This window comes from Colobus angolensis, unplaced genomic scaffold, assembly GCF_000951035.1.
Source record: "Colobus angolensis palliatus isolate OR3802 unplaced genomic scaffold, Cang.pa_1.0 Scaffold71, whole genome shotgun sequence".
Lineage (NCBI taxonomy): Eukaryota > Metazoa > Chordata > Mammalia > Primates > Cercopithecidae > Colobus > Colobus angolensis.
The window spans coordinates 9,859,839-9,882,901 of NW_012120821.1; the positions used below are offsets into that span (position 1 = coordinate 9,859,839).

General features: G+C 44.9%; 1 protein-coding gene across 1 annotated transcript in view; it reads left to right on the plus strand.

The window, feature by feature from the left end:
* Positions 1 to 23,063, plus strand: part of TTLL11 (tubulin tyrosine ligase-like family member 11) — a 273,330-nt gene that overhangs the window by 209,505 nt on the left and 40,762 nt on the right. Inside the window, exon 8 of the mRNA XM_011927426.1 lies at positions 16,762 to 17,013. Within this exon, the coding sequence (XP_011782816.1) occupies positions 16,762 to 17,013 (252 nt within the window). The remainder of the gene's footprint in view (positions 1 to 16,761; positions 17,014 to 23,063) is intronic.

The following is a 23,063-nucleotide window of genomic DNA, read 5'->3' on the forward strand; positions in this document are numbered from 1 at the left end:
GATCCTGGGATCATTGGTATGTGCACTGGCATTGCGATTCCCAGTCAAATTCTCGGTAGCCAACCCAAGTCGATTAACGTGGGGAAGAGAAATTGCAGGTTATCATTCAACCACCACCGCCATCCATATGCATGAAGCCTGGGGACCTGACTCCCTTGCAGAAGGAAGCATAACCTTTAGAGGGACCAATTTCAGAGAAATCACCACCACTACCTCTACCCACTCTCACCGCCTCCCTGCAAGCCAGAAGGAGTGTTGCTTTAGCTCTGTGGCAGCAAAGGAAGCCGCTTGGGCTGCTCACATGCCATGTATGTTCTCAAAGAGTTTGATGGGCTTCTGCCACTTAAGAAATTGGTCACATTTAGAGATATTCAGCTTCAGTGAACATGTCATGGCTGTATATAGGAAAAACATACTATTATCTCTAGAGCTTACCTGAAACAACAGGCTTGTTCCTGAAACAGATGTTTTGTGAAACCCACCGTGACATGCTCATCATCTTGGACTGGAGATGGGCCAGCACTTAGTTACCAGCCTCTCAAGGACACCAACATCTCTGCTGGCTGCCCGTTCATCCCACGCAGCTGGGCTCAGAGGAGACACTGTCTGTGGCTCCTTCTTCTGGCTCGCGGGTTCTGAAGTTAAACATTTTACAAGCTTGAGAATGTAGACAGAGGCAGTCAGCCAGGTGTGCCTTGGGAATGATGTTCCCAGGATATTGACTCAGAATGTTTTAGTGCTGTTTAGCTAGCATCTACTGAGAGCCTACTGTGCACCAGGCGGTATTCTAGTTGCTTCCAGTTACATGATCTCACAGTAACCCCCAAGGGTACCCAGGTCGGACATAAGGACACTGGACTCTTACATCAGTTTCCTAGGGCTGCCTAACAAGTTACCTCAAACTGCGTGACTTAGAACAACAGAAATGTCTTCTCTCACAGTACTAGAGGCCAGAAGTCTGAGAGCAGGGTGTCCACAGGGCCATGTCCCCACCAAAGCTCTAGAGGAGAATCCTTCCTTGTCTCTTCCAGCGTTTGGTAGCTCTTGGCTAGGTAGCATGATGTCAGCCTCTGCCCTCGGCTTCCCATGGCCTTCTCCTCTGTGTATATCTGCATCAAATCTCCCTCTGCCTCTCTGCTATAAGAACATCTGTCCCTAGATTTAGGGCCCTCTCTAAATCCGGAATGATCTTGGGATCCTTAATTACATCTGCAAAGAGTTTTTTTCCCAAAAAAGGTCACATTCACAGGTTTCAGGGGTTAGGACTTGGATATATCTTCTGGGGGCCAGTATTCAGCCCACTGCAGCCTTCCAGCTGTTATCTAATGGTTTCCCCAAAGTCACACATGGAGAAGGGGTCTCAGTAGGGCATGGAACCCAGGCTGGTCAGCTCCAAACTAAGACACACTATGGGGCTTTGATCAGGTGGCACTCATCAGGTGCTGCAAGGCAGGCCCTGGTGTCAGTGCTGAGATACAAACATGAAGTGATGGGCCCTGTTCTTAAGAAAGTTATAGGCTGGGCACGGTGGCTCATGCCTATAATCCCAGCACTTTGGGAGTCCAAGGCAGAAGGTTTGCTTGAGCCCAGGAGTTAGAGGCCATCCTGGACAATATAGAGAAACTCTGTCTGTACTAAAGATACCAAAACTAGCCAGGAGTGGTGAACTGTGCCTTTAGTCCCAGCTACTCGAGAGGCTGAGGCAAGAGGATTGCTTGAGGCCAGGAGTTTGAGGCTGCCGTGAGCCATAATCACACCATTGCACTCCAGCATGTGCAACAGAGTGAAATCCTGTCTCAAAGAAAGAAAAGAAAGAAAGAAAAAGTTGTGGTTGGGTGGGAAGGAGCTATGCTTATTGGTTCAGAGTGAGAGTTTTGAGTCAAGCCAATCCAGAATCATAAGCTGGATTTGCCACTTCTAAGCTGGATGACCTTGGGCAAATTATGCCATTTTTCTGTGTCTTATTGGGAAACAGTCTCTTATGGAAACAGGGAATCATATGAAGAAGAATCCTAACCTCAAAGGGTTGTGGTGAGAATCAAATGAGAGGATGTGCTTAGCACACAGGTGTCCAAGCAGCGAGAGCCCCGGCATCCTGACCCCACAGCCTTTGTGGTTAACCACTGCTCACTGCTTTCCACCTGCTAGGATGCCCCAGAGTCCTTGAATCAGAGCCTCCAAATGGAAAAGGGACAGTGGAAGACTTCTGTACAAGTCCCCAGAGACCAGGCTGAGGAAGAGGGAGAATCCGAAGCTGATTTCAGGGTTTTGAGCTTGGCTCACTGCGGAGATGAAGTTGCCAGTAACAACATGGAAATAGCAAGAAGCAGGTTCAAGGGGATGTATTATCTTCATCCTGGAACATTGGACTGCTGAGATGCAAGTGGGCTCTCTGGATGGATTTTTCTGGCAGGCGTTGGACTTCCAGAAAATGATTCTTCAAAGCTACACAAAGACTAAGAGTGTGGGAAATAATTGATCCCATTTTGGCAAATTCAAGTGTTGTCCTGGGTGAAGACTTATAGGGGCAGAGAGCAAACTAGAAAACAGAAAACAGAAGTGGGTACTCATGGGTTTGTGGTCATGGCACTCAGTTTTCTTGCCTGCAGAGTGGGTGCCTTGCTTGGTTCTTCCCAAGCTGCTGTTGAGGCTGCATTAGGTCAGGAATGGGAAATTTCCCTGTAGACTGTGCCCTGAGCTGTGGCGAGAGGCAGCAGACAGTAGCGTCAACCCCAGTCTCCCAAATGCTGGCAGGACAGGAGAGGTACAAGCGAAGCGCCCCCTGTCTTTGTGTCATAGCTGAGGAATAATTGTTCCCTCTTCTGGTTTGAACTGGCCTTTTGAATAGACTCTAAATGTGTTCATAATCGCCAAAGGAATGACACAATAAAAACTGGAATTTCTCCATTCCCTGGCAAGGGGTGTGCATTTGCCAGTGGCTTTTTTTTTTTTTTTTTTTTTTGTAAAAGCGGGTGTTTTTGTACTTCTCTCCTGAGCATTGTGGAGCGTTTCTGTTACCCCTCATCCCTGGACCACCACCTCCCACACATCCCCCTTGCTCTCTCCCTCTCCCGTGTGTCTGTTTGGCAGGATGGGGTAGGTCAGTAGATGTTGCCATGACAACTGAGAAAGAGACAGTTCTGACTTCAGCTCCATGCTTGTTAGTAGGGAAACTAAAAGAGTCGCTTTTGTTTTCTTTCTTGGGGGTTGGGATGCCCACCACATTCCTGTTGGCATGGAAACCTTTGGCTCCCACCGGGTGAGTTGGTCAAGTGGGGTAATAATTGATTTGAATGGGCGCTGGGAGAGGCTACTGTGAAGAGGCAGGACGGGGGGGGCAGGGGGAGGAGTCTGGCCATTGTGTCACCATAAACAGCCTGCTCCTTAGGGCTGTCCTCCTGGGAGGTGGGAGGGATGGGGATAGCAGCCTCTAGACCCCAGTCTCTGCATCTGCAAATCTCTGGGATTTTTAAGCCATCTTGTAGCAAGGACCAGTGATGTGTCTGGCGTTCTTCCAGGTTCTTTATATTTGGTATTCCACTTCGTGCTCACTAAAGCCCTGTGGGTTTGGGGCTGTCACCACTTTGCAAATGAGGAAACTTATACTCAGTGAGGTTAAGTACCTGCCCCAAGGTCAGTCAGCCAGGAAGTGGCAGTGTCAGAGCCAAAGCCCAGGCCTGCGTGAATCATCCTCCCTGCAACTCTTGCCACTCTGCTGGCTGCCTTAACCTTGCGCTTGAACTTACACAGTCTCTCTAGAGTCTCCTGAGCCATCAGGGAGGCATCATCTAAAAAATGTACCTTGATAACTAAACATTTAGTACTCTGTGAGAAACACCACTGCAAACTGTCTGGATGTCTGCTTGGGGAATTGTGCAGTGACAAGAGAAATTAAATACTTTAATGGATTTTGACAACAACTCTATGTTCAGGGAATTCAAATTGCATAAAGTAAAAAGTTAGACTTTCTCTCTGGACCTGACTGCTAATAGGCATGCCTAATTTATTAGTCGGATTAAAAAAAATCTAATCTTGATAGGACCAAAGTTCTTTCAGGAAAGAATGTAATGGGTCGAAGGAGGCCGCAAAATCTTCCTGGAGGAGGTAGGGCTTGAGTTCACCCAACATCCCTGGCTGCAGAGTTGGTACTCAATAAATATATGTCAAAGGAGTCATATAACAGCTACCATTTCTTTTGTACTTACGATGTTCCAACCAGGATGCCAGCTCCTTGTTTATGCCACCCCATCAAGTCCCTCAACACTTCTGGAGGGTGGATTCTGTCATCCATATCCATTTTGTGGAAGAGAAGCAGAGGCTGAGTATTGATGCCCCTTTCCTAAGGCCACACAATTGGTAAGGGCTAGAACCAGAATGACCGTTATTCTCATCACCATAAATTATTAATGTGGTATTTTTACCCTAAAGATGGGTTTATAGATCCATAAGCTGAAAAATGACACCCTAAAGGTCACCCTGCCCATCTTCTTGTCTTCAGGCAAAATTACCCCAAATTCCTCATGTTCTCTGTCTTAAAGAATACTTTACTTACACAGTCATGTATCAGCATGTCTTTTCTGTATCACCTATTAGATATACAGTACTGCCAGAGGAACAAAAATGGATTCTATTTCTGGCAAACTCATAGTCTATCAGGAAAAAGAAGCCACAAACTTAAATGACTGTGATATAAATTTAGAAAATGATAAATTCCACAATGAAGTACTGTGGGAATCAGAAAGAGAGTATTTCTGAGTGGGAAGGATCCAGGAAGGCCGTGGGCTGGTGTCTAGCGTGAGCTTGGAAGGATGAGCAGGATTTGGACCTGGTTGTCGTGAAGGGGTGGGCAGGACAGAGGCATCCCAGACACAGAGAAGTGGCACAAGGCGCAGGCCATCGCGTTTGTGAATAAGATCGCCCGGGAAGACTGGGCAGGGAGCAGGTCAAGGACAGGGGCTTAGAGGATCACCTACCACTAAGGGTCCTAAAGGAGGGAAAACAGAGGATGGAAAAACACCACAGAGAGGCATGGGTGCGGGAGCCAGGAAATGAGAGGTTCAGGAAGACAGTGGTCAGCTGCTTCGAATGCTGTAAACAAGCAAGACTGGAGAAAGATTAAGAAGATCAGTGGCAATTAGGAGGTGCATGGTCACCCTTGAGAGAACAGTACGTGGGCAGTGGAGGCAGAAGCCAGTGTGCTCGTGCTGCGGCCAGGAGGGGACCATGCACATGGAAAGACTTCCTCTAGGTCACGCTCTGCCAGGCCAAGGCACTGACTACAGTCTCCTAGGGGTGGACCAGCAGTGAGCCCCGTTGGCCTAGCCTCCCTGGAAGCCTAGCGTCTTAAGCATCAGACAGGTCCTGGTTACCAGTTGATACTGTTTAGGAGGCACGTGACTCTGAGTGTTGTGTTTAACCTGAATTTGCTTTGTTTGTTCAGTCACAGCAGCTAACACCAAGTGCTTGCCACATTCCAGGTATTGCTCTGAATGGATTAGCCCGTTTAATTCTCACGACAATGCTGAGACATAGGGAGAATTATTATCCCTGTTATACAGATAAAGACATCAAGGCACAAGCAGGATAAGAGACTTTTCAAAGATTACCAGCTAGTTGGGAACAGGAACAGGATTCCAACCCACACATTCTGGCTCTGGAGGTGCATCTTAATATCTCATCTTAAGGTCTCTGTGTGGCTTAACCAGGGTAATTAATGCGTGTTAGAGTCTCTGGTCCAAAGGAGGGGCTCACTAAGAGTGACTCCCTTTTTCCCCTGACCAAATACAAATGCAGGGTCAGGACACCCTTGTCTGAGAAAGGTCTGTGAGATCAGCCTCATAAGGCCTCATTCACATCAGTGCAAATCTCATGCAGAATGGCACTTAAAAATAGCTTTGGAAAGTGGGATACAAATGTCATGAGCTCCTGGCATGATGCTGAGTGAAGGTGGTTTTGTGTTCAACACCTGTACTGCAGGAATTGACCGATGCACCAGCTTGGGTAAGTGGGGAGAGCCCTCAAGGCAAATCAGTCAGTGATGAGTGAAATTAACAAAGTGTGCAGATTTCATCTGCAGTCTGAAGGGGGAGTATCTGACCTGGAATATGCCTACAGAATTACTGAATAAGGGTTCATCGGGTGCTCAGTGTATAGAAGAGAATTAGGATTACCATAGAAAATGAATTGGGTTTAGATGAAATTGAATGCCAAAAAGAAATTACAGTCTAGGCAAAGAATAACTTTTACACATGGTTTCCCCCCACTTATTGTCTGTATTCACATAGCCCTATACTTTGGTGCAGAACTGTGTTTAAACACTAAAATGCTTTGTGTTGCAGATAGGCACTGAGTATGTAATTAAAAGGATCCCTTCATTAGCAGAGATGTACAATGAAAGCTCAAGTTGGCCTTTTCTGCTAATTTTGGAGGTAGTAAAACAGAGGCTAATACAACCGCTGATTACAGTTGTCATAAAGACAGTCTCTTGCTGTTGCCATTAGGAAATTTTTGTTCTCCCCGAGTAGAGACAGGCTTTTTCCAGGGACTGTGAGAGAACAAGAAAAAAAAAAGATTCATGCTGGCAACCAGAAGTAGAGGTGTGTGGAAATGCAGGGGTAGTGCAGGGGTTTAGCATGTGGGCTGCGGAGACAGACCACCCAGGTTCCAATCCCAGCCTCATCGCTTAGGCCACTGACTTAACCTTCCCACGCTTCAGCGTCCTCACGTGTAAACTCACGTTAGTAACTGTGACTAACTAATTGGATTGTTGTGAGAGTTCACTAAAATAATGACTGTATTCATTGTCAGATATTTTTAAGCACCTACTGTATACCGGGAGCTGTGCTGGGGCTGTAGATATAGTCATAAACCAGGCAGTAATGGTGCCTGCCCATCTGGAAACTTTCCATCTAGAAAAGACATAGGCATTAAGCAGACAGTTATGCAAATAGCCATTGGAGTGTGATAACTACTCTGAAGAAAAAATAATGTATACTGTGGGCTTAGCATTGTGCAAGATGCAGATTGAGTTCTCAATAAATTTCTTGGTGATGATGATGATGAAGTACTAAGTCAGGGAGGTTATAGAGAAAGGAATGGTTGATTCTATCTCCAAAAGCCGTGGAAAGCATTTTGGGAAAGGTGAGAGAGAACCTTAAATTTGAAAGATGAGTGTTTTTCAAGTGGATCATTTGTAAAAGGAGGGAGGGATGTGGATGTGGAGGATGAGGGAAGCAGCAACCAGGCTGTGCAGACCTCGAATGCTCGCTCAGGCCTGGGGACCTTGTTCACCGTGCCTTGGCCAGTTGGTGCAGGCAGGGCTTATACTTCGAAAGATTGTTCTCTGGGTTCCAGAGAAAAGCTAAGCACCAGCCAATTCATCTACGGAAAGGCAGTGGCCAACTGTTCAGTAGGTTTAAAGGGGACTCTGAAGTCCTTCAGGCAAAAGGCATTCTCCTCCCTTTCTGCCAAGGCGGCTAGAAGAGTCTGAGCTTTTCATTCAGAATTTTGGCCACTCTGGCATTTATGCTCAATAGCTGTGTCATTTTCTTTTCTTCTTTTTCTTTCTTTTTTCTTTTCTTTTTCTTTGTTTAAACACAGGGTCTTGCTCCATCTCCCAGGCTGGAGTGCAGTGGCACAGCTGGCAGCTCACTGCAGCCTTGTTTCCCAGGTTCAAGCAATCCTCCCACTTCAGCCTCCCAAATAGTTAGGACCACAGGTGCATACTACCAGAGCTGGCTAATTTTTATTTTTTTGTAGAAGTGGGGTCTCGCTGTGTCACCCAGGCTGGTCTAGATTCAGGGCTTCCAGCAGTTCTCCCACCTCAGCCTCCCAAAGTGCTAGGATTACAGGCATGAGCCACTTAACTCTCCCTTCTTCTTCACTCTTTTTTTATCTCAAAGGCTCTGGATGGGAAGTCCGGGGGCCTTAGCCTGCCTTTGCTACCCCTGTGGGATGCCTCACCTCAAGCCAGAGACTTGGCCCCACTCCCTATGTATTTCAGAAGGAAAATGAAACATGGTCATTGCTAGTGCCTCTTCTAACTCCAAAATCTGACTTTTTCTGTACTTGGGCAGCAGCAAAGTTCTCTCTCATGCATTAACTTCATCCTCAATAGAGAAGGAGGGTGTCAGAGCAGGTGCAGTTAGCTCCCCAGCCAGGCCTGAGAAAATGAGGCACACGTGGAGCATTTGTTAGGTGGTCCTGGGCAGCCTGGAGTGAGAGTTTCCCAAGGAGGAGCAGCTGAGAAGCAGAAGGTCAATCTAGTGTTTGGTTACATGGGGTAGGGAGTGAGGCAGAAACCCCGTATTCTCCTGAGTTCCTAGGGGTGAGTACCAGTCCCTCTAACTGAGGGATGGTGACTAGACAATGGGCACCTTGAGATGATGACACTCATGAGAGAAAGATGTCAGCGGTTATAATCCAAGTGGCAAACAGGTATTGAGATGCTGTGTCCATCTTCTCTGCTAATCCTAACATCAGCCCTATAGGTTAGGTGCCATTATTATTCCCATTTTATATTAGAGGAAACTAAAGCTTTGAGGTTATATGACTTGCCCGAGGTCACATAGCTTGTGAGTGGCACAGCTGGGATTTCAACCATGCCCTGATCTGCTCCCAAAGCCCGAATTCCAGACCCTCTGCATCACCAGGCCCACAGCCCAGGGAGGAGGAGCCGACTGGAGCACCCCTCCTTGGCCTGTGTGCACAAAATGTTTCACTGCCTCTAACCGTGCTGCAGGCCCAGTGGGCAAGAGGGATGATGACAAAGACACGCGCTCCATGCTCAGGGCCAGCAGGGCAGAGAGCCCTGTTGGAAAAGAAGCTTATTGGGAGGTCTTTGTAAAATGAGCTGTCAGCTCCTTCATCCGTAAAATGAGAGGGCTGGGCCCAGTGACCCCAAAAGGCCTTTCCAGCTCTGAAATAGCATGAGTTCTGGGTCTGTGGGAGCCAGGGCATTAGAGTAAGTCCTTATGCTTGTCCTTCAGTTAATGCATTGCCTGGCCCTGCAGGAAAATGCTCCTGCAGCAACCCCAGGCCTGGCAGCTCTGGGAATCCATCCCTGGGCAGGGAGAGATCTAGTCTGCTGTTATCGCCATGGGGTCCTTTGTTAATTCATATAGTCGACAAACATTACAAACATTACATGTCAGCAATTCGTGGGAGCCTGGAATGTAAAGTAACAGATTGACTTGTTTGGCAAACAAAATGAAGCAGCCAGATGAGCACGGGTGCCCTCCCGAGAAGTCACATTGAAGACAGTTACAAGACCCCCAAGCAGATTCTTCTTGATGTTTTGTGGAAAGCCTGTTTTGAGTCCTAAACAATGTGGCCGTTTTGTGCTAGGCGTAGGCTCCATCCTCCTGCTTAAGCCTCACACCACCCCATAAAGCCAAAGACTTCTCTCCATTGCAAGGGAGGGGAAAATAAGATCAGTGAAGTTGTGTAACTACATCAAGTGAGCATGATGGCGTGGAAAGCGCCTGGGCTTCGAGGTCAAAGCTGAGCCACCTTAGGAAAGTAGGTTAACCTCTCTGAAGCTCACTTTTCTCGTCAGTGAAATGGGACCATTTGTAATACCTAATTCAAAGGATTCTTGCTAGGGTCAAAGGAGATGTTACAAATAACCGGCCTGACTCTTGAGGTCCTCAATGCCTGACAGCTCCTCGTGTATGGAGGCCGCATGACGCAGTGGTTAGAAACAAGGATGCTGGAGCCTGCCTGTCTGGGTTTCTGCCCCAGATTCACAACATATTGGTTTGTATCCTTGTGCCTTGGTTTCCTCACCTGTAAAATGGGGATCATATTAATAATAACACCTGCTTCGTAGGATTTTATCAAGATTAAATTTTTTAAAATTGCAGTTCCTGGCACATAGTATGTGCAATTAATATCGTTGCCATTGTGTTTCGTTGTGTTTTGATGTTTTGTCACTGTTGATGATATGTTACAGAGGAAAGTCATCAAGTGAGGTGGAAGTGGCCTGGCCATGGTTTGTGGGGAGGAAGGGTCGTTGCGTGAAGGGGAACAGGTGGGAATAGGCTCAGCATGGGTCTAAGTCTTAGAGGGACTTGGATGGCAGACAGAGCTCTCTCGTTAAGTCCTTTCCTTGTCACTGTGGAAGCCCACACCTCACCTGTTTTAGAGTCTGTCACCTTCCCTTCAAGTCGCCTAGCATCACCCATCAGGCAAATTGGGCTTCTGTGATAGCAGGGATTTATCAAGCGACAGAGCTGGGCTATACAGTAAAGTTTATTTTTAGTGACTTCATCCTCCAGTTCTTTAAATTAGCTGCAGGGCTAATTTGAAGGACTTCTTTGGTGCATGGTTAGCATTTTCTGCAGGAATGCCAACATGATACATGTGCGTTTAGAATCTGCTAGTGACTGAGGGGACTCGCCTTGGCCGAACAGCAGGGAAGGGGACCTGTTTATGTCCCTTTGCCATGCGGCACCACTACCACAAGGCTACCTGGGAACATGATCCAGGGTGTTCTCTCCCGTTTTGTCCCACATGTTCAAGCAGTAGTTGCTAAATCTGTGTGTCTAAAGCTCCCTGTCTCTATGCCCATTACAACTGCCCTAGTTCAGGTCTCATTTTCTTTCACCTAGACCAGTGATTCTTAGACTTTAGCCTGCATCAGAATCACCCACAGGGCTTGCTAAAACAGATTGCCTAGCCCACTCAGAGTTTCTGAGTCAGTAGGTCTGGGGTGAGATCCAAGAATGTGCATTTCTATCAAGTTATCAGGGGGCACCGATTTTGCTGGGCTGGGGACCGCACTTTCAGAATCGTTGACCTAGACTGTCCCAGTAGCTTTCTAATACCATCCACCCTTCCCCTCTCAATTCGGAATGCATAGTGCTAACAGATGTATTCATCTCCACCACGATGTTAATCTTGCCATTCCTTTCCTCAAAATCCACCACATTCTTCTCATTCCCTACACTACTATGTTCAAGCACCTTTCTCTCACATTCAGGGTCCTGTATGACCTAGACCCATGCTGGCTGGCTCATCATCACACTGCCAAGTCACTGTTTATATATGGGTCTTGTCTTCCCTCACTTGGTCACATGCTTCTGGGTGACAGGGACTGTGTCCACCTCACTCTTACATCCGAGGCCCCTGAGCATGTGAGTGCTTGGAACATGTTTCACGGATGAATAAATTATTGAAGGAATGCTTAACTAGACATGGAAATTAAGCAACTTTTCGGCAACTAGAATTTGACCTTGCTAGACCTACTTCTCTGCTTTGTTAATTTCTGGAACGATATACCACTTATACATAAGAAGAAAAGTCTCTGATTTGATTTAAATCAAATTATCACAAAAGCTATATAGTGAACTAAGCACGGGGTGTGTCGTGAGACAGTCCCAAGTGTAAATCCTGGTTTCACTACTGATTGGGTGAGCTTGGGCAGGTATTCAGCCTCTCTGGGCCTGTTTCCTAATCTGTAAAATGGGAATCGTTTCCACCTACACTGTAGAATTGTCGTGAGAAACAAATGAAATAATATAGGTAAGTTGCTTGGAGCAGTATTTGACATGTGGTAGGCCCCTGATAAATGGTGATTTTTAACAGTTAACTTTCCAGGCAAAATAGAGATAGGTAGTCTTTCACAAGTTTCAATGAAAAAGAATTCCATGTTATTTGAAAAATGCTAATAGATAAAACATTCCAGAACCCTTTGACCTATTTTGATGAATTAAGGATATACCAAATTCATTTTTTTAAATTATCCCAAAGGACTAGTCAACTTGATTTATATTTTCCTTACCAGTCACTTTTATTTCATAAGCTTGACATTTCCATTAAAATGCTATTAAGTAAAAACAGGATCTTACGTATTTGTGATGGCTTGGATCTCAATGTGATAATTGGAATTATCTCCAGCAAAGATTCCATTTCTCATTGTTTTATTTCCTCTTACATATCAGCTATATCTTTAGTGCCTTCTTCCAGTTGAGTAAAACCACTTCCCTCTGAATTTGTGGTTGAGTCCATGAAAATGATATCTCTGGCTTTGAAGACTCTTTTCATCATGAGGTTATTAATTGGGATTCAGGAATGATGGGAAATGGTGGTCATCCACTAAATACAGCAACCCTTGAAAGAAATTTGAAAGGCTATTGCTAGAAGAAAAAACAGACTCATTCTGCAAGGCTCTGGAGGCAGAATGGGAGGCAGGAATTGGACCCTGGAGAAAGACATTCGCTGGTTACCATTGGGAACAGCTTTCCAGTCTGAGGTGTCCTAGAGGTTGTGGGGTTCCCATCACCAGGGCAACCCCAGCTAAGCCCACGATCCTGGATGATGTGCTGATCAAATGACCGGCTGGTGTTAATGTCCTTATCTATCTGGGTTTAAATTTCTTCTCTAGAATCATTTCAAAAATGTTCTGGAACTAGATAGTGGTGACAGTTACACAATAATGTGAATGCCTGAAACACCACTGAATTGTCCACTTGAAAATGGTTAAAATGGTGAGCTTTATGTTTATTATTGTACTACGATAAAATAATAAATGACATCGTTGGACAGAGTGATTTCCAAAGCCACTTCTAGCTATAAGATTTTATGCTTCCTTGCTAACAAGGTGAAGCCCGGTATCTACTAAAAATACAGAGAAAAAAAATTAGCCAGATGTGGTGGCATGCACCTGTAGTCCCAGCTATTTGGGAAGCTGAGGCAAGGAGAATCGCTTGAACCTGGGAGGCAGAGGTTGCAGTGAGCCGAGATCATGCCACTGCACTCCAGCCTGGGTGACAGTGCGAGACTCCGTCTCAAAAAAAAAAAGATTTTATGCTTCTGAGAGGGAGTACGTCACTCAGGGGACTGATCACTGACTCTATTTAGTCAATTGACAGACCATGTGACACTAGATCTCTAACTGAGGGGGAATGGTTAATTAATACAGAATATTTCATGTCACAAGAAATTATACTCATGAAAACACTTAATACCATGGGAAGATACTTACAATGTAGGATATAAAAAGAAGGATTTGGAATACACGTAATGCAATCCTAACTTCATAAATATAGATAAGAAATCAAAATGTTAATAATGTTGATCTCAAATTTGTAGAATTACAAATGATTTCGATTCCTTTATACATTTCTCAGAATGTCTACAAAGAACATGACTTACTATTATAATCTTTAAAAAACTCTTTAAAATAAAAAATCAATAATTCCACGAAGGATTTGTAACCCGCAATGTGAATTATGATGTGTATTTGAATAATGGGGTGGTGGGTCAGAAAGAGTGGCTCACACCTATAATCCCAGGACATTGGGAGGCTAGCCAAGGCAGGAGGATCGCTTGAGGCCAGGAGTTCAAGACTAGCCTGGTCAATGTAGTTAGACCTTATCTCTAAAAAAAAACTTAAAAATTAGCCAGACTGGCCAGGCACGGTGGCTCATGCCTGTAATCCCAGCACTTTGGGAGGCTGAGGTGGGTGGATCACTTGAGGTCAGGAGTTCGAGACCAAACTGGCCAACATGGCAAAACCCCATCTCTACTGAAAATACAAAAATTAGCCAGGCATGGTGGCACATGCCTGTAATCTCAGCTAATCAGAAAGCTGAGACAAGAGAATCACTTGTACCCAGGAGGCAGAGGTTGCAGTAGTAGTGAGCCAAGATCACGCCACTACTCCAGCCTGGTTGACAGAGCAAGACTCTGTCTCAAAAAAAAAAAGCCAGGCTAATGGTGGTACACACCTGTAGTTCTAGCTACTCAGGAAGCTGAGGCAAGATTGTTTGAGCCCAGGTGCCTAGGCTCAGCCTAGGCTACAGTGAGCTGTGGTTGTACCACTGCACTCCAGCCTGGGTGACAGAGTGAGCCCCTATCTCTAAAAGAAAAAAAAAGAAGAAGAAGAAGAACTGGGCATGGTGACTCATGCCTGTAATCCCACCACTTTGGAAGGCCGAGGCCAAGGCAGGTGGATTGCTTGGGGTCAAGAGTTCAAGACCAGCCTGACCAACATGGTGAAATCCTGTCTCTACTAAAAATATTTAAAAAAATTAGCTGGGCATGCTGGCACACACCTGTAATCCCAGCTACTTGGGACGCTGAGGCAGGAGAATGGCTTGAAGCAAAAAAAAAAAAAAGGAGAAGAATTACAGTAGTAAAATAGAAACAGCAGTGGATCAGTGGCTTATTAGAACTGACTTATAATTCCAGTTCAGCTAGACGATACAGGTGCAACACCTTACCAAGCCTCAGTTTCTTCTTCTGGAACAGGGGCATAGTCATAACTGCACAGAGTGGAGTGAAGAGCAGATGGCCGCCTAACTGTGGATGGTTCTGCCCACTGAGGAGTCCTCTGAGCTATTTTCGTTGTTATCGAGTGTATTCCAACTGTACATTTCCGAATCTTTCCTTGAATAAAAACTTACTGAGTGCTTATAAAGTCATTGATTGCCACTTACCCAGTAATTTAAGGGCTAATTTCCGATAAGAGCGTTGCCTTTTTTCTCATCTTTCTTCCTATAACCTTAATGGGAAAACGTTTCATTTCATCTGAAAAGCAACCACCTGATATTTACTGTCTTAAGTTCAAGGTGATGATGACAAAATCATTTTAGCTGGAGGAAAATTGCAGTCCTTTGGGCACATTTGCCTCTCCCAAAGAGTCAGGACTCTCCTCTTTGTGGGAGGAAGCATTTCTTTCCTTAAAACCCTCCACACTGTTGAAGTTGAAAAGAGATTTAAAGAGATTTTTCCCTCGTGCTTTTCTGCTTCTGCCCTCTGCCTGTCCTTGCTTTGAGACCAGCATCAAGACCCACTAAGGAGAAACCAGGAATAGGCCTTCCAGGACTTTTTATTCATACAAGGGAGTTTTTCCCAGAGGCTGGCTCCTTGGACTTGGATGAAGGGAGGACCGTTTGTGTAGGGTTATCACGCACGTTGTTTCGCTGTTGAATTTAAAAGTGCTTACAAGTTACAAAACATTGTAACTTTAATATTTTGAGGCTTATGTTGCAAACTTTTTCAGTTCAACAGATTCAATGAGACTTTCTCAAACACCAAGTATGTTTCAGGTCCTATAGAAATAGGAGTGACATTTCTATATGAAACAGATGTAGGCGTTCAATGAGCTCGCAAAATGGTGAGAGAGACTGGCATGTAAACCAACGCAGTGCAGGCATGACAAAGCAAACAAGGAAGCACGTCCAAGGAATGGGGGTGAGGCATGAGAGAGAGGGACCCGTGTGGTCAAGAAGCCATCTCAGCTGGTTTTGAAAATGGAACAGAAGTGTGCCAGGCAGCCAGGGCCAGAGGAAAGCAGGCACAAAGACACCCAGATGGCCCAACCTGAGCACTGATGGTGTGCATGCTTGGAAATGAAAGCACTGGGCATGAGGTCATTTAATAAAGAGTAGAGAACAGGCCTTGGTACCATTAATAGCACCATGTCTCAGTACCACGAGATGCCGTCCTAATTTTCTTGGATCAGTTAGTCAACCAGGCAGCATTTACTGACCATGTATAGCATGCTCAAGGTTCTGTCTCAGGAATGAACACAGCAGGTGGCAGAGGGTTACACCTGGCCCCAGATCCCAACAGGATAGGACACAGGAGTGGGAACTGAGCTGCAGTTGCAGAGAGGGCCCTTGAGTGTGGAAGGGAACTGGGTGTCCAGGGAGCATGGAGTCTCTGGTTCCAGGGCAGGCCAATGAGTGGCATGTTGGGAGGAGCAGCACACAAGGCTTGGGCTGGAACAGTGTGCCTGGCTGGGGGGGAAGACTGGAAATGAGAAGGCCCAAGTAGAGCTCGGGAAGGGCCTCAAGTGCCAGAAAGAGCAGTACAGACTCGGGAGTCCTCAGTGGTTTTAGCAAGTAAGTGACTCAGCCAGGGTGGCCTAAAAAGAGGTGACTTAGGTGCCAGTTTGGAGGATGGATCTATGGATGGGCAAGGCCCAGAGGCAGGAGGGCCTTTGCTACAGTCCGGGCAAGGGCAGAGCAGCAGGGGTTGGCTTCAGGACTAAGGAGGCATAACTAGCCGAGGAGGAGTCAGCGTTTATTCTGTGCTTTCCTGTTGGGTAACTGGCAGATGGTTGTGACATTCAAGGAGATGGGGAACGTAGATTTGGGGTGAGGGGGAATAATATGTAGGTCTAAGATGAGAAGAACATTCTGAGCTAGAGGTGGATATTTAAGAGTTATTAGCTGCTAGTTTTCTTGAACATCAAAATAATTTCTGAATAAAATATCCAGACTAAGGAATCACTACACTGTAATCATTTTTTGTATGAATTCCAAATTTTAAAAAAACAGTTAAGCCAGAAATATAATTGTTTCTATTCCTAGAATTCGGTAGCTGATGCATCTTTGCAAATTGTTCGTTGAACTGTGTTCTGGCTTCTTGCCAGTCCTCAATAAGATTTTTGTATTTCTTAATTATTCAATTACTACCCGTAAGTAAGAGTTTGAAATCAAACCTAGACTACTACATAATAAAGTATTCTCTTGAATCACAAGTACAGTAAAGGAAGGTTTTCATACTGGGAAACCAGGATGGTGGAAGGAGGAAGCACACATTTCTAGCCCTGGCTCTGCCTTGGTTTCACGTCCTGGCTTTGCTATGTGCTGGCTATGTGAGCTTGGGCAGGTCACTTCTCTGTGGTTAGTCTTGCTGTCTGTAAAATAAAAATACTGATAATGCTGCCACCTGAGGAGGTTGTAAATCTCAAGTAAAGGAGAAACTGCAAGGGAAAGTGTTATATCATTAATTCTTTGTGTGCTTCAGGTCTCAGCAGCTCGAAAAACCATTCGCTGGAAAGGAAGATGCTTTGGACGGCGAGCTGACCAGTGCTCCAGACTGCAACGCCAACCCCGAAGCCCACCTGCCTTCTATTTGCCTCAAGCAGGTGTTCCCCAAGTACGCAAAGCAGTTCAACTACCTGCGCCTGGTGGACAGGATGGCAAATTTGTTTATCCGATTCCTGGGCATCAAGGGGACAATGAAGTTGGGGCCAACAGGCTTTCGTACCTTCATAAGGTCAGTGAGAACAGCCGCCTCTGGCTTGGGCTTTGAGCCGGGTGGAGTCCAGTCTCACATCTGGCGGGTCAGGTCTCCCTGACTGCGCGTGGGAGAATCTGTGGTGCTGGGTCAGTACTCTATTTGAGCATAGATTAGCCTAGTGGCTGGTACATGGTAGACTCTCATTTGTTGAGTGAATTGATGAATATGATGGATGTGACAGCATTCGCAACCTTATGTTCATGATTAAAAACAACTCTGTGCCTACCTTGAGCTGAGTCCTGAAAATGCATACTAATAATCGCCCCTTGGAGTCAGGCAGACCTTGTGCTTCTTAAACCGGGCTTCTCCCAGTGGTGCATGGCTGTGTGCCTGGTGTTCGTGAAGCCACAACAGAGAAGCAAGGCACATCTTTCAGGAGGGCAAGATGTCAGTTTCAGGAGGGAAAAGTTAAATAATTCAGCTGATAAATATTTTAATGCATTTGTTCTAATATAAAAATAACACGGCTATATTTTAGAGTATAATGCAAAATTTGCATGAATTTTCAAGATAAAACATGAGATAAAGAAATTGTATCTTTGCTGCAGCCTGCATAGTAAGCAATTGCCACTTGGTTTCCAGAGAGTACACGTTAATTTCCTTCTACCCTGTGGGGACACTTTGGGGCAATACAGCAGCATTTACTAGCTTCTAGGGCAAGTTACCCTAAGGCAAGGCAAAGAGCACCCCTAAACCTCAATACTTCCATCCTGTAAAATGAGGATAAAGGCTGCCTGTGCCCTACAATAGTGTGTGTAAGATTAGTTGAGATTGCACAGAAACATCTAGCAAGTGGTAAGTGATCAATAAATGTCAGTTTGTTCTTACAAGGTTAAAAGAATTCCGTGAAATTATATGTATATTTATATATAATTTATATAGATATATATATTGTCTTACACGGAGTCTCGATCAAAGAAGGTTCCCACTTAGTATGTGTTAATCTAATAACTCTAGATCCCTTTAACAAATATGAATGGGTGACAATATGGAAATGTTCCTTAGCAATTAATTGTATCCTATACACCTCCTGGAGTATGTCTGCGAGCACTCAATATGGCTGTTGTTTTTCCCATCACTGATTTTAATATTTTTGTCTTGCACCTCAAAGTCACACTTTTCACAGCTTTATTCACTAAAATAATTAGAAGTTTTGAGTGGGAAACCACTTTTGTCAAAGACTTGTCTCCAAAGAAGTTTTATAAATTCTAACTCTAGCCCTCTGCTATTCCTGACAGGATGGTACACAAAAGTACTGGCAGGAATTTTGCCGTTTCAGTACACCTGAAGTAGTATTTTTGCAAGATGACTTTGAGAAGGGCTTTGTGTTAGTTTCACGGGGTAGGGCGGGTGTGGGAGGGAAGCCCAGTGGAAAGAGGACAGGCTTTGGGATCAGACGGGTCTGGCTTCAGAGCCAAGCACATTACTTAATAGCTGTGTGGCTTTGGGCAAATTCCTTATCTTCTCTGCACTCAGTTCTCTCATCTGCAAAATGGGAACAATCATCCCTGCCTTACAGGATTGTTGTGAGGTTGGGATAATATATCATGGAGCAGCTGGTCTGATGCCTAGTTCATGGGAGCTGCTTGTTCAGTGGGAGTCTTGTGGTTATTATTTCCATCAGGCAGTGGGAATTTTCAAAAAAGTCAATAGGCACTTATTATTTACACTGAAAAGACTGCCTGACATGATACTCTGGGACTCATTTAGGAATTACATTTGGCTTTCAGTAATAGGTAACCACCTACAAATGGCTTAAATAGTAACTTTCTTTCATATAACAGGAACTTTTGCAGTGGGGGTTCTAGAGCTGGTTAATGACTCCACAATATGATCCATGTTCCACTTTCTGTCTTTTTGTTCATCCATCCTAAGTGCGTACTTCCACTTCAGGGTTGTCTTATGGTCACAGGAGGGCTGCTGAAAATCCAGCCATCATGGTTGAATTCCAGACAGAAAGGGGAAGAAGGGGAGGAAGAAAAAAGGCCTCCACAGATTAATTAGATCCCTTCAAAAGCTTTCCTGGAAGCTGTTTCAGTGACTTCCACTTCTATCTTACTGGCTACCACCATCTGCATAGGAAGCTGAGAAATAGAATTATTCTAATTGTGCATAGTGCTATCCCATTATAGTGAAAAAGAGAAGAAAGAGAACAGATAGGTAGGCAGGCTCTGCCCCTTTGTGATTCCTGGACCTTGTAACATAAGGAAACAGCTTAGTGACAGAGGCCCCAGGTCATGAGTGCACTTATGGGCACTGTGGAAGTATTTGGGGCCCCGGAGAATGATGAGATTGAGGAAGTTGGGGTGCTTCTCTCAGCATAAGATGTCTGTGGGCACAGATCTTTGGAGCAATGGCAGAAGCTTTCTTGGCCCTCCCCAGCCTTTGCACCATCACACAGAAAACTCAATTCAAGATCAGAGAGCATGAAGAAATGGCTTGGCTTCGTGTGGATGACATCTTGGGAGTTGCAGGGAACCCTGGTCCTGTGAGATCTGTTCTAGCTCAATATTATGCTATAAAGGATTATGTCTGGTTTAACCTAACAACTGTTACTGAGCACTTGGTAGCCATGGGACGTTCAAAGGCAAATAATGGGACCCTGCCTGCCCTCGAAGGACTGTCAGTCTAATAGCATGCAATGAACACATCATTAAAGGCAATGTTTTGGCAGAGTCATGGGGCGGTGGCTCATGGACTCCCCAGCAGGGTGGCATTCAGAGTGCTACAAGTACAGAATGGGGGAGGCTTCCTCTACCTGGTGGAATCAAGGCAGGCTCCCGAAAGGAGGCAGGGTTTGGACTGGTAGAGGCAGGATTTTTCCAGGCAGCAGGGAGAGCCTGAGAATGGATGGCATGTATAGCCCAAATTTAGAAGTTAGGTTTATCATCTAGGCTAAATTTTTGGTAGAAATGGAAATGCTTCCTTTTTACTCCTAATAAAGTCCTACCCAAACAGAAGAGAGAGGGGGAGATTTGAAAAATTGCTTATGGTAAGAATCACCATCTCACTTGCCTACAGGTTCGGCAGGAAGCATCAACTATCACAGAGGGCTGGGTCGGGGAGGGAGGGCAGGCTATGGCAAGCTGGAGAGCACATCCCATATCTAAAGGAAGGCTGCTGCTGGGCTGATATCACCAGAGCTTTTTATTTTTCAATCCTAAATATCTACATAAAATCTCAATACACATATACAAATGTTGACAATTTGAAAAATAATTTTAAACACTGGATTCATTGAAAGCATGACTGCCCATAGATACCATCGGTGGGTGACCTCTGGTATGAGAGGAAGGAGGTGCCTATTAAGAGGACTGCTATGCCTCTTGAAAAGAAAGCAGAATTGAGAATGGTTCTAACCAAGAAGATTCCTAAAATGCTCTCAGATTGAAACCAGGCGAGGTAAAAAATATAGCCACAAATCTGTCTCTATGTGATAGGCTTTATGATTTTTCACCCTTTTGCTCTCCATAATTAAGGGCATTTGCATGAAAACCCAGGTTTTGCCACATTAGAGACTATTAGGTCCTGCAGCCATCATTCCCAATCAGTGGCCAAGCTCGTTAGGGAGCCATGGTGACCATGACACTGAGAACCACTTCTTCAAGTGGGGACCGGGCAGCCAGTGCTCAGGGACTCAGACTGAGCTCCTCTCCTTCCTCCCTCCCTTCCCAACAAATGTCTGTCGTAATTAAGAATGCAGGAAGAAATGGAGAAAGCATTGCACAACCATTAATAGGTTTTTCTTGGTTTTTCTTTTTCTTTTCTTTTTTTGAGACAGAGTCTTGCTCTATTGCCCAGGCTGCAGTGCAGTGGTGCAATCTTGGCTCAGTACATCTTCCACTTTCCAGGTTCAAGTAATTCTCCTGTCTCAGCCTCCTGAGTAGCTGGGACTACAGGCGTGCACCACCATACCTGGCTAATTTTTGTATTTTTAGTAGAGATGGGGTTTCACCATATTGGTCAGGCTGGTCTTGAACTTCTGACCTCAGGTGATCCACCCGCCTCAGCCTCCCAAAGTGCTGGGATTACAGGCGTGAGCCACGCACCTGGCCAGATTTTTCTTTTTCAATTATACCAGAAAATCCTAACAGCAACCTAATCATAAAAGATGATATTCTCTGCCTTTAGATTTCTCTGAGTATGTTCAGTCTTGCCGGCTAAATTTAACAGCATGCATTTTCTCTTGCTAACAACCCTTCTCTCTCTCTGTTCCACTTTGGTTTAAATTTTGCTTCATTATGAATTAATAATATTTATGCCATATGTTAAATCAAACCAAGTGCCCTTCTCAGGAGCACTTTGAAAAAGACATATTTGCTGGCGAGATATACACTCCTCTCAGCGCTCCCACGCAAATGGCAGAAGTTGAACTTGCTTTTCATCTGTTCTACCCACTCTTTCTCTCCAAGCTCCTTGAAGAGAACTAGAGGGAAGAAAATAATAAACACTCCGATTGAATTTATTTCCAGTGTCCATCTCTCATAATGTGCTGCATAGATCAGCAGTTTTCGGAGTGAATTATGCTAATGCCAGTCTGGCCATATTCTATTTTTCTTTTTCACCAAGAAATGAGAAATAATGAACTGTTCTTCTCTCGTCTAGACTTAACTCTCTCTAACCAGCTTTTCATGTCACTTCCTCAGGAGGCACATTACCATGAATTAAGTGCATCTTTTCTTCTTTCTTTTTTAACATTTTATTTTATAATAATTGCTGGGGTGTGAAGGCACTTTTTTCCCCGAGAAATAGACAGTATCTGATTGATTTTTCAGTTTGATGGCTATCTTAGAGGAAGATGCATTTTTGTCATTCTTCTTCCATTGGATTACTGATTTGGGGGACATCTATGTAATTCACAAATGAAAATTTTTACAAATGTGTCCCACATCAGACTTGGACATCAGTTTGCATATGCTGCATTTTTCATGATGGCAGCCCAGAAATTAAGCAGTTTTCCAAAACCAGGTTTATTTCTAGGAAATGCAGCAGCTTCTCTGTACCGCGAGCATTTGCTTCATGTGAGGTTCTCCCCCTGGGTGGCTTCTGATCCTGGGCTTCCTTCTAGGTTTTTCTTCCTTTACCCTTTCCCCTTCCATTCCCTTTTATCATAAGATGATATTAACATGCTTCATAATGGATAGCTGTGGGGGACTTTATTCTCTCAGAGGCAACATGGTGTGTTAGAATGTTCTAGAATAGGAGCGTAAGGGGCCTTGCTTCCCCCTCTGTCATTAACTCCTCAGTGACTTTGCTAATCTCCTCTGCTTCTGTGACCATCCCTTTCCAGCAATATTGCACGCCTTGGATATCAATGGCCTTTCAAAGCCATACCTTTTAAACTGGAGTTGTCTTCTTGCCCCCCTAGATGTTTAGGTAGTGTGGTTTTTAAAAAATAAATATTGATCATTTGTTAGCTTTCACATTATAGAATCCTCTCCAGAAAAAACAAACAAACAAAAAACTTCTTTTCTGCACAGAGAAGGATGAACACAAAAGAAATTCTATAAATAGGATTTTATGGAGTGGAAAAAGTTGGTTCCTAAATTTCCCATGAGATGTCAGTAGTTGTTAAGAGGAAATGAGAATGATCGTTTCAAATCTTTCTATGTTTGGACTCCTAATGAACTTAAATGATTTGTGATTCTCTCCCATCATATGTGCCCAAATTCCTTTGATTCTGGGAAAAAAAAACACACACACACAGACTATTTCTTCAAACTGGTTCTACATCAGAGAGGAAGGATGCGAACTGCCATTTGCCACTTCCCCATGCATGCCAGGCACTGAGCTAGTCCTTAAAAGATCCTTGTATATGGCCGGGCGCAGTGGCTCAAGCCTGTAATCCCAGCACTTTGGGAGGCCGAGACGGGCAGATCACAAGGTCAGGAGATCGAGATCATCCTGGCTAATACGGTGAAACCCCATCTCTACTGAAAAATACAAAAAACTAGCCAGGCGAGGTGGCGGGCACCTGTAGTCCCAGCTACTCCGGAGGCTGAGGCAGGAGAATGGCATAAACCCGG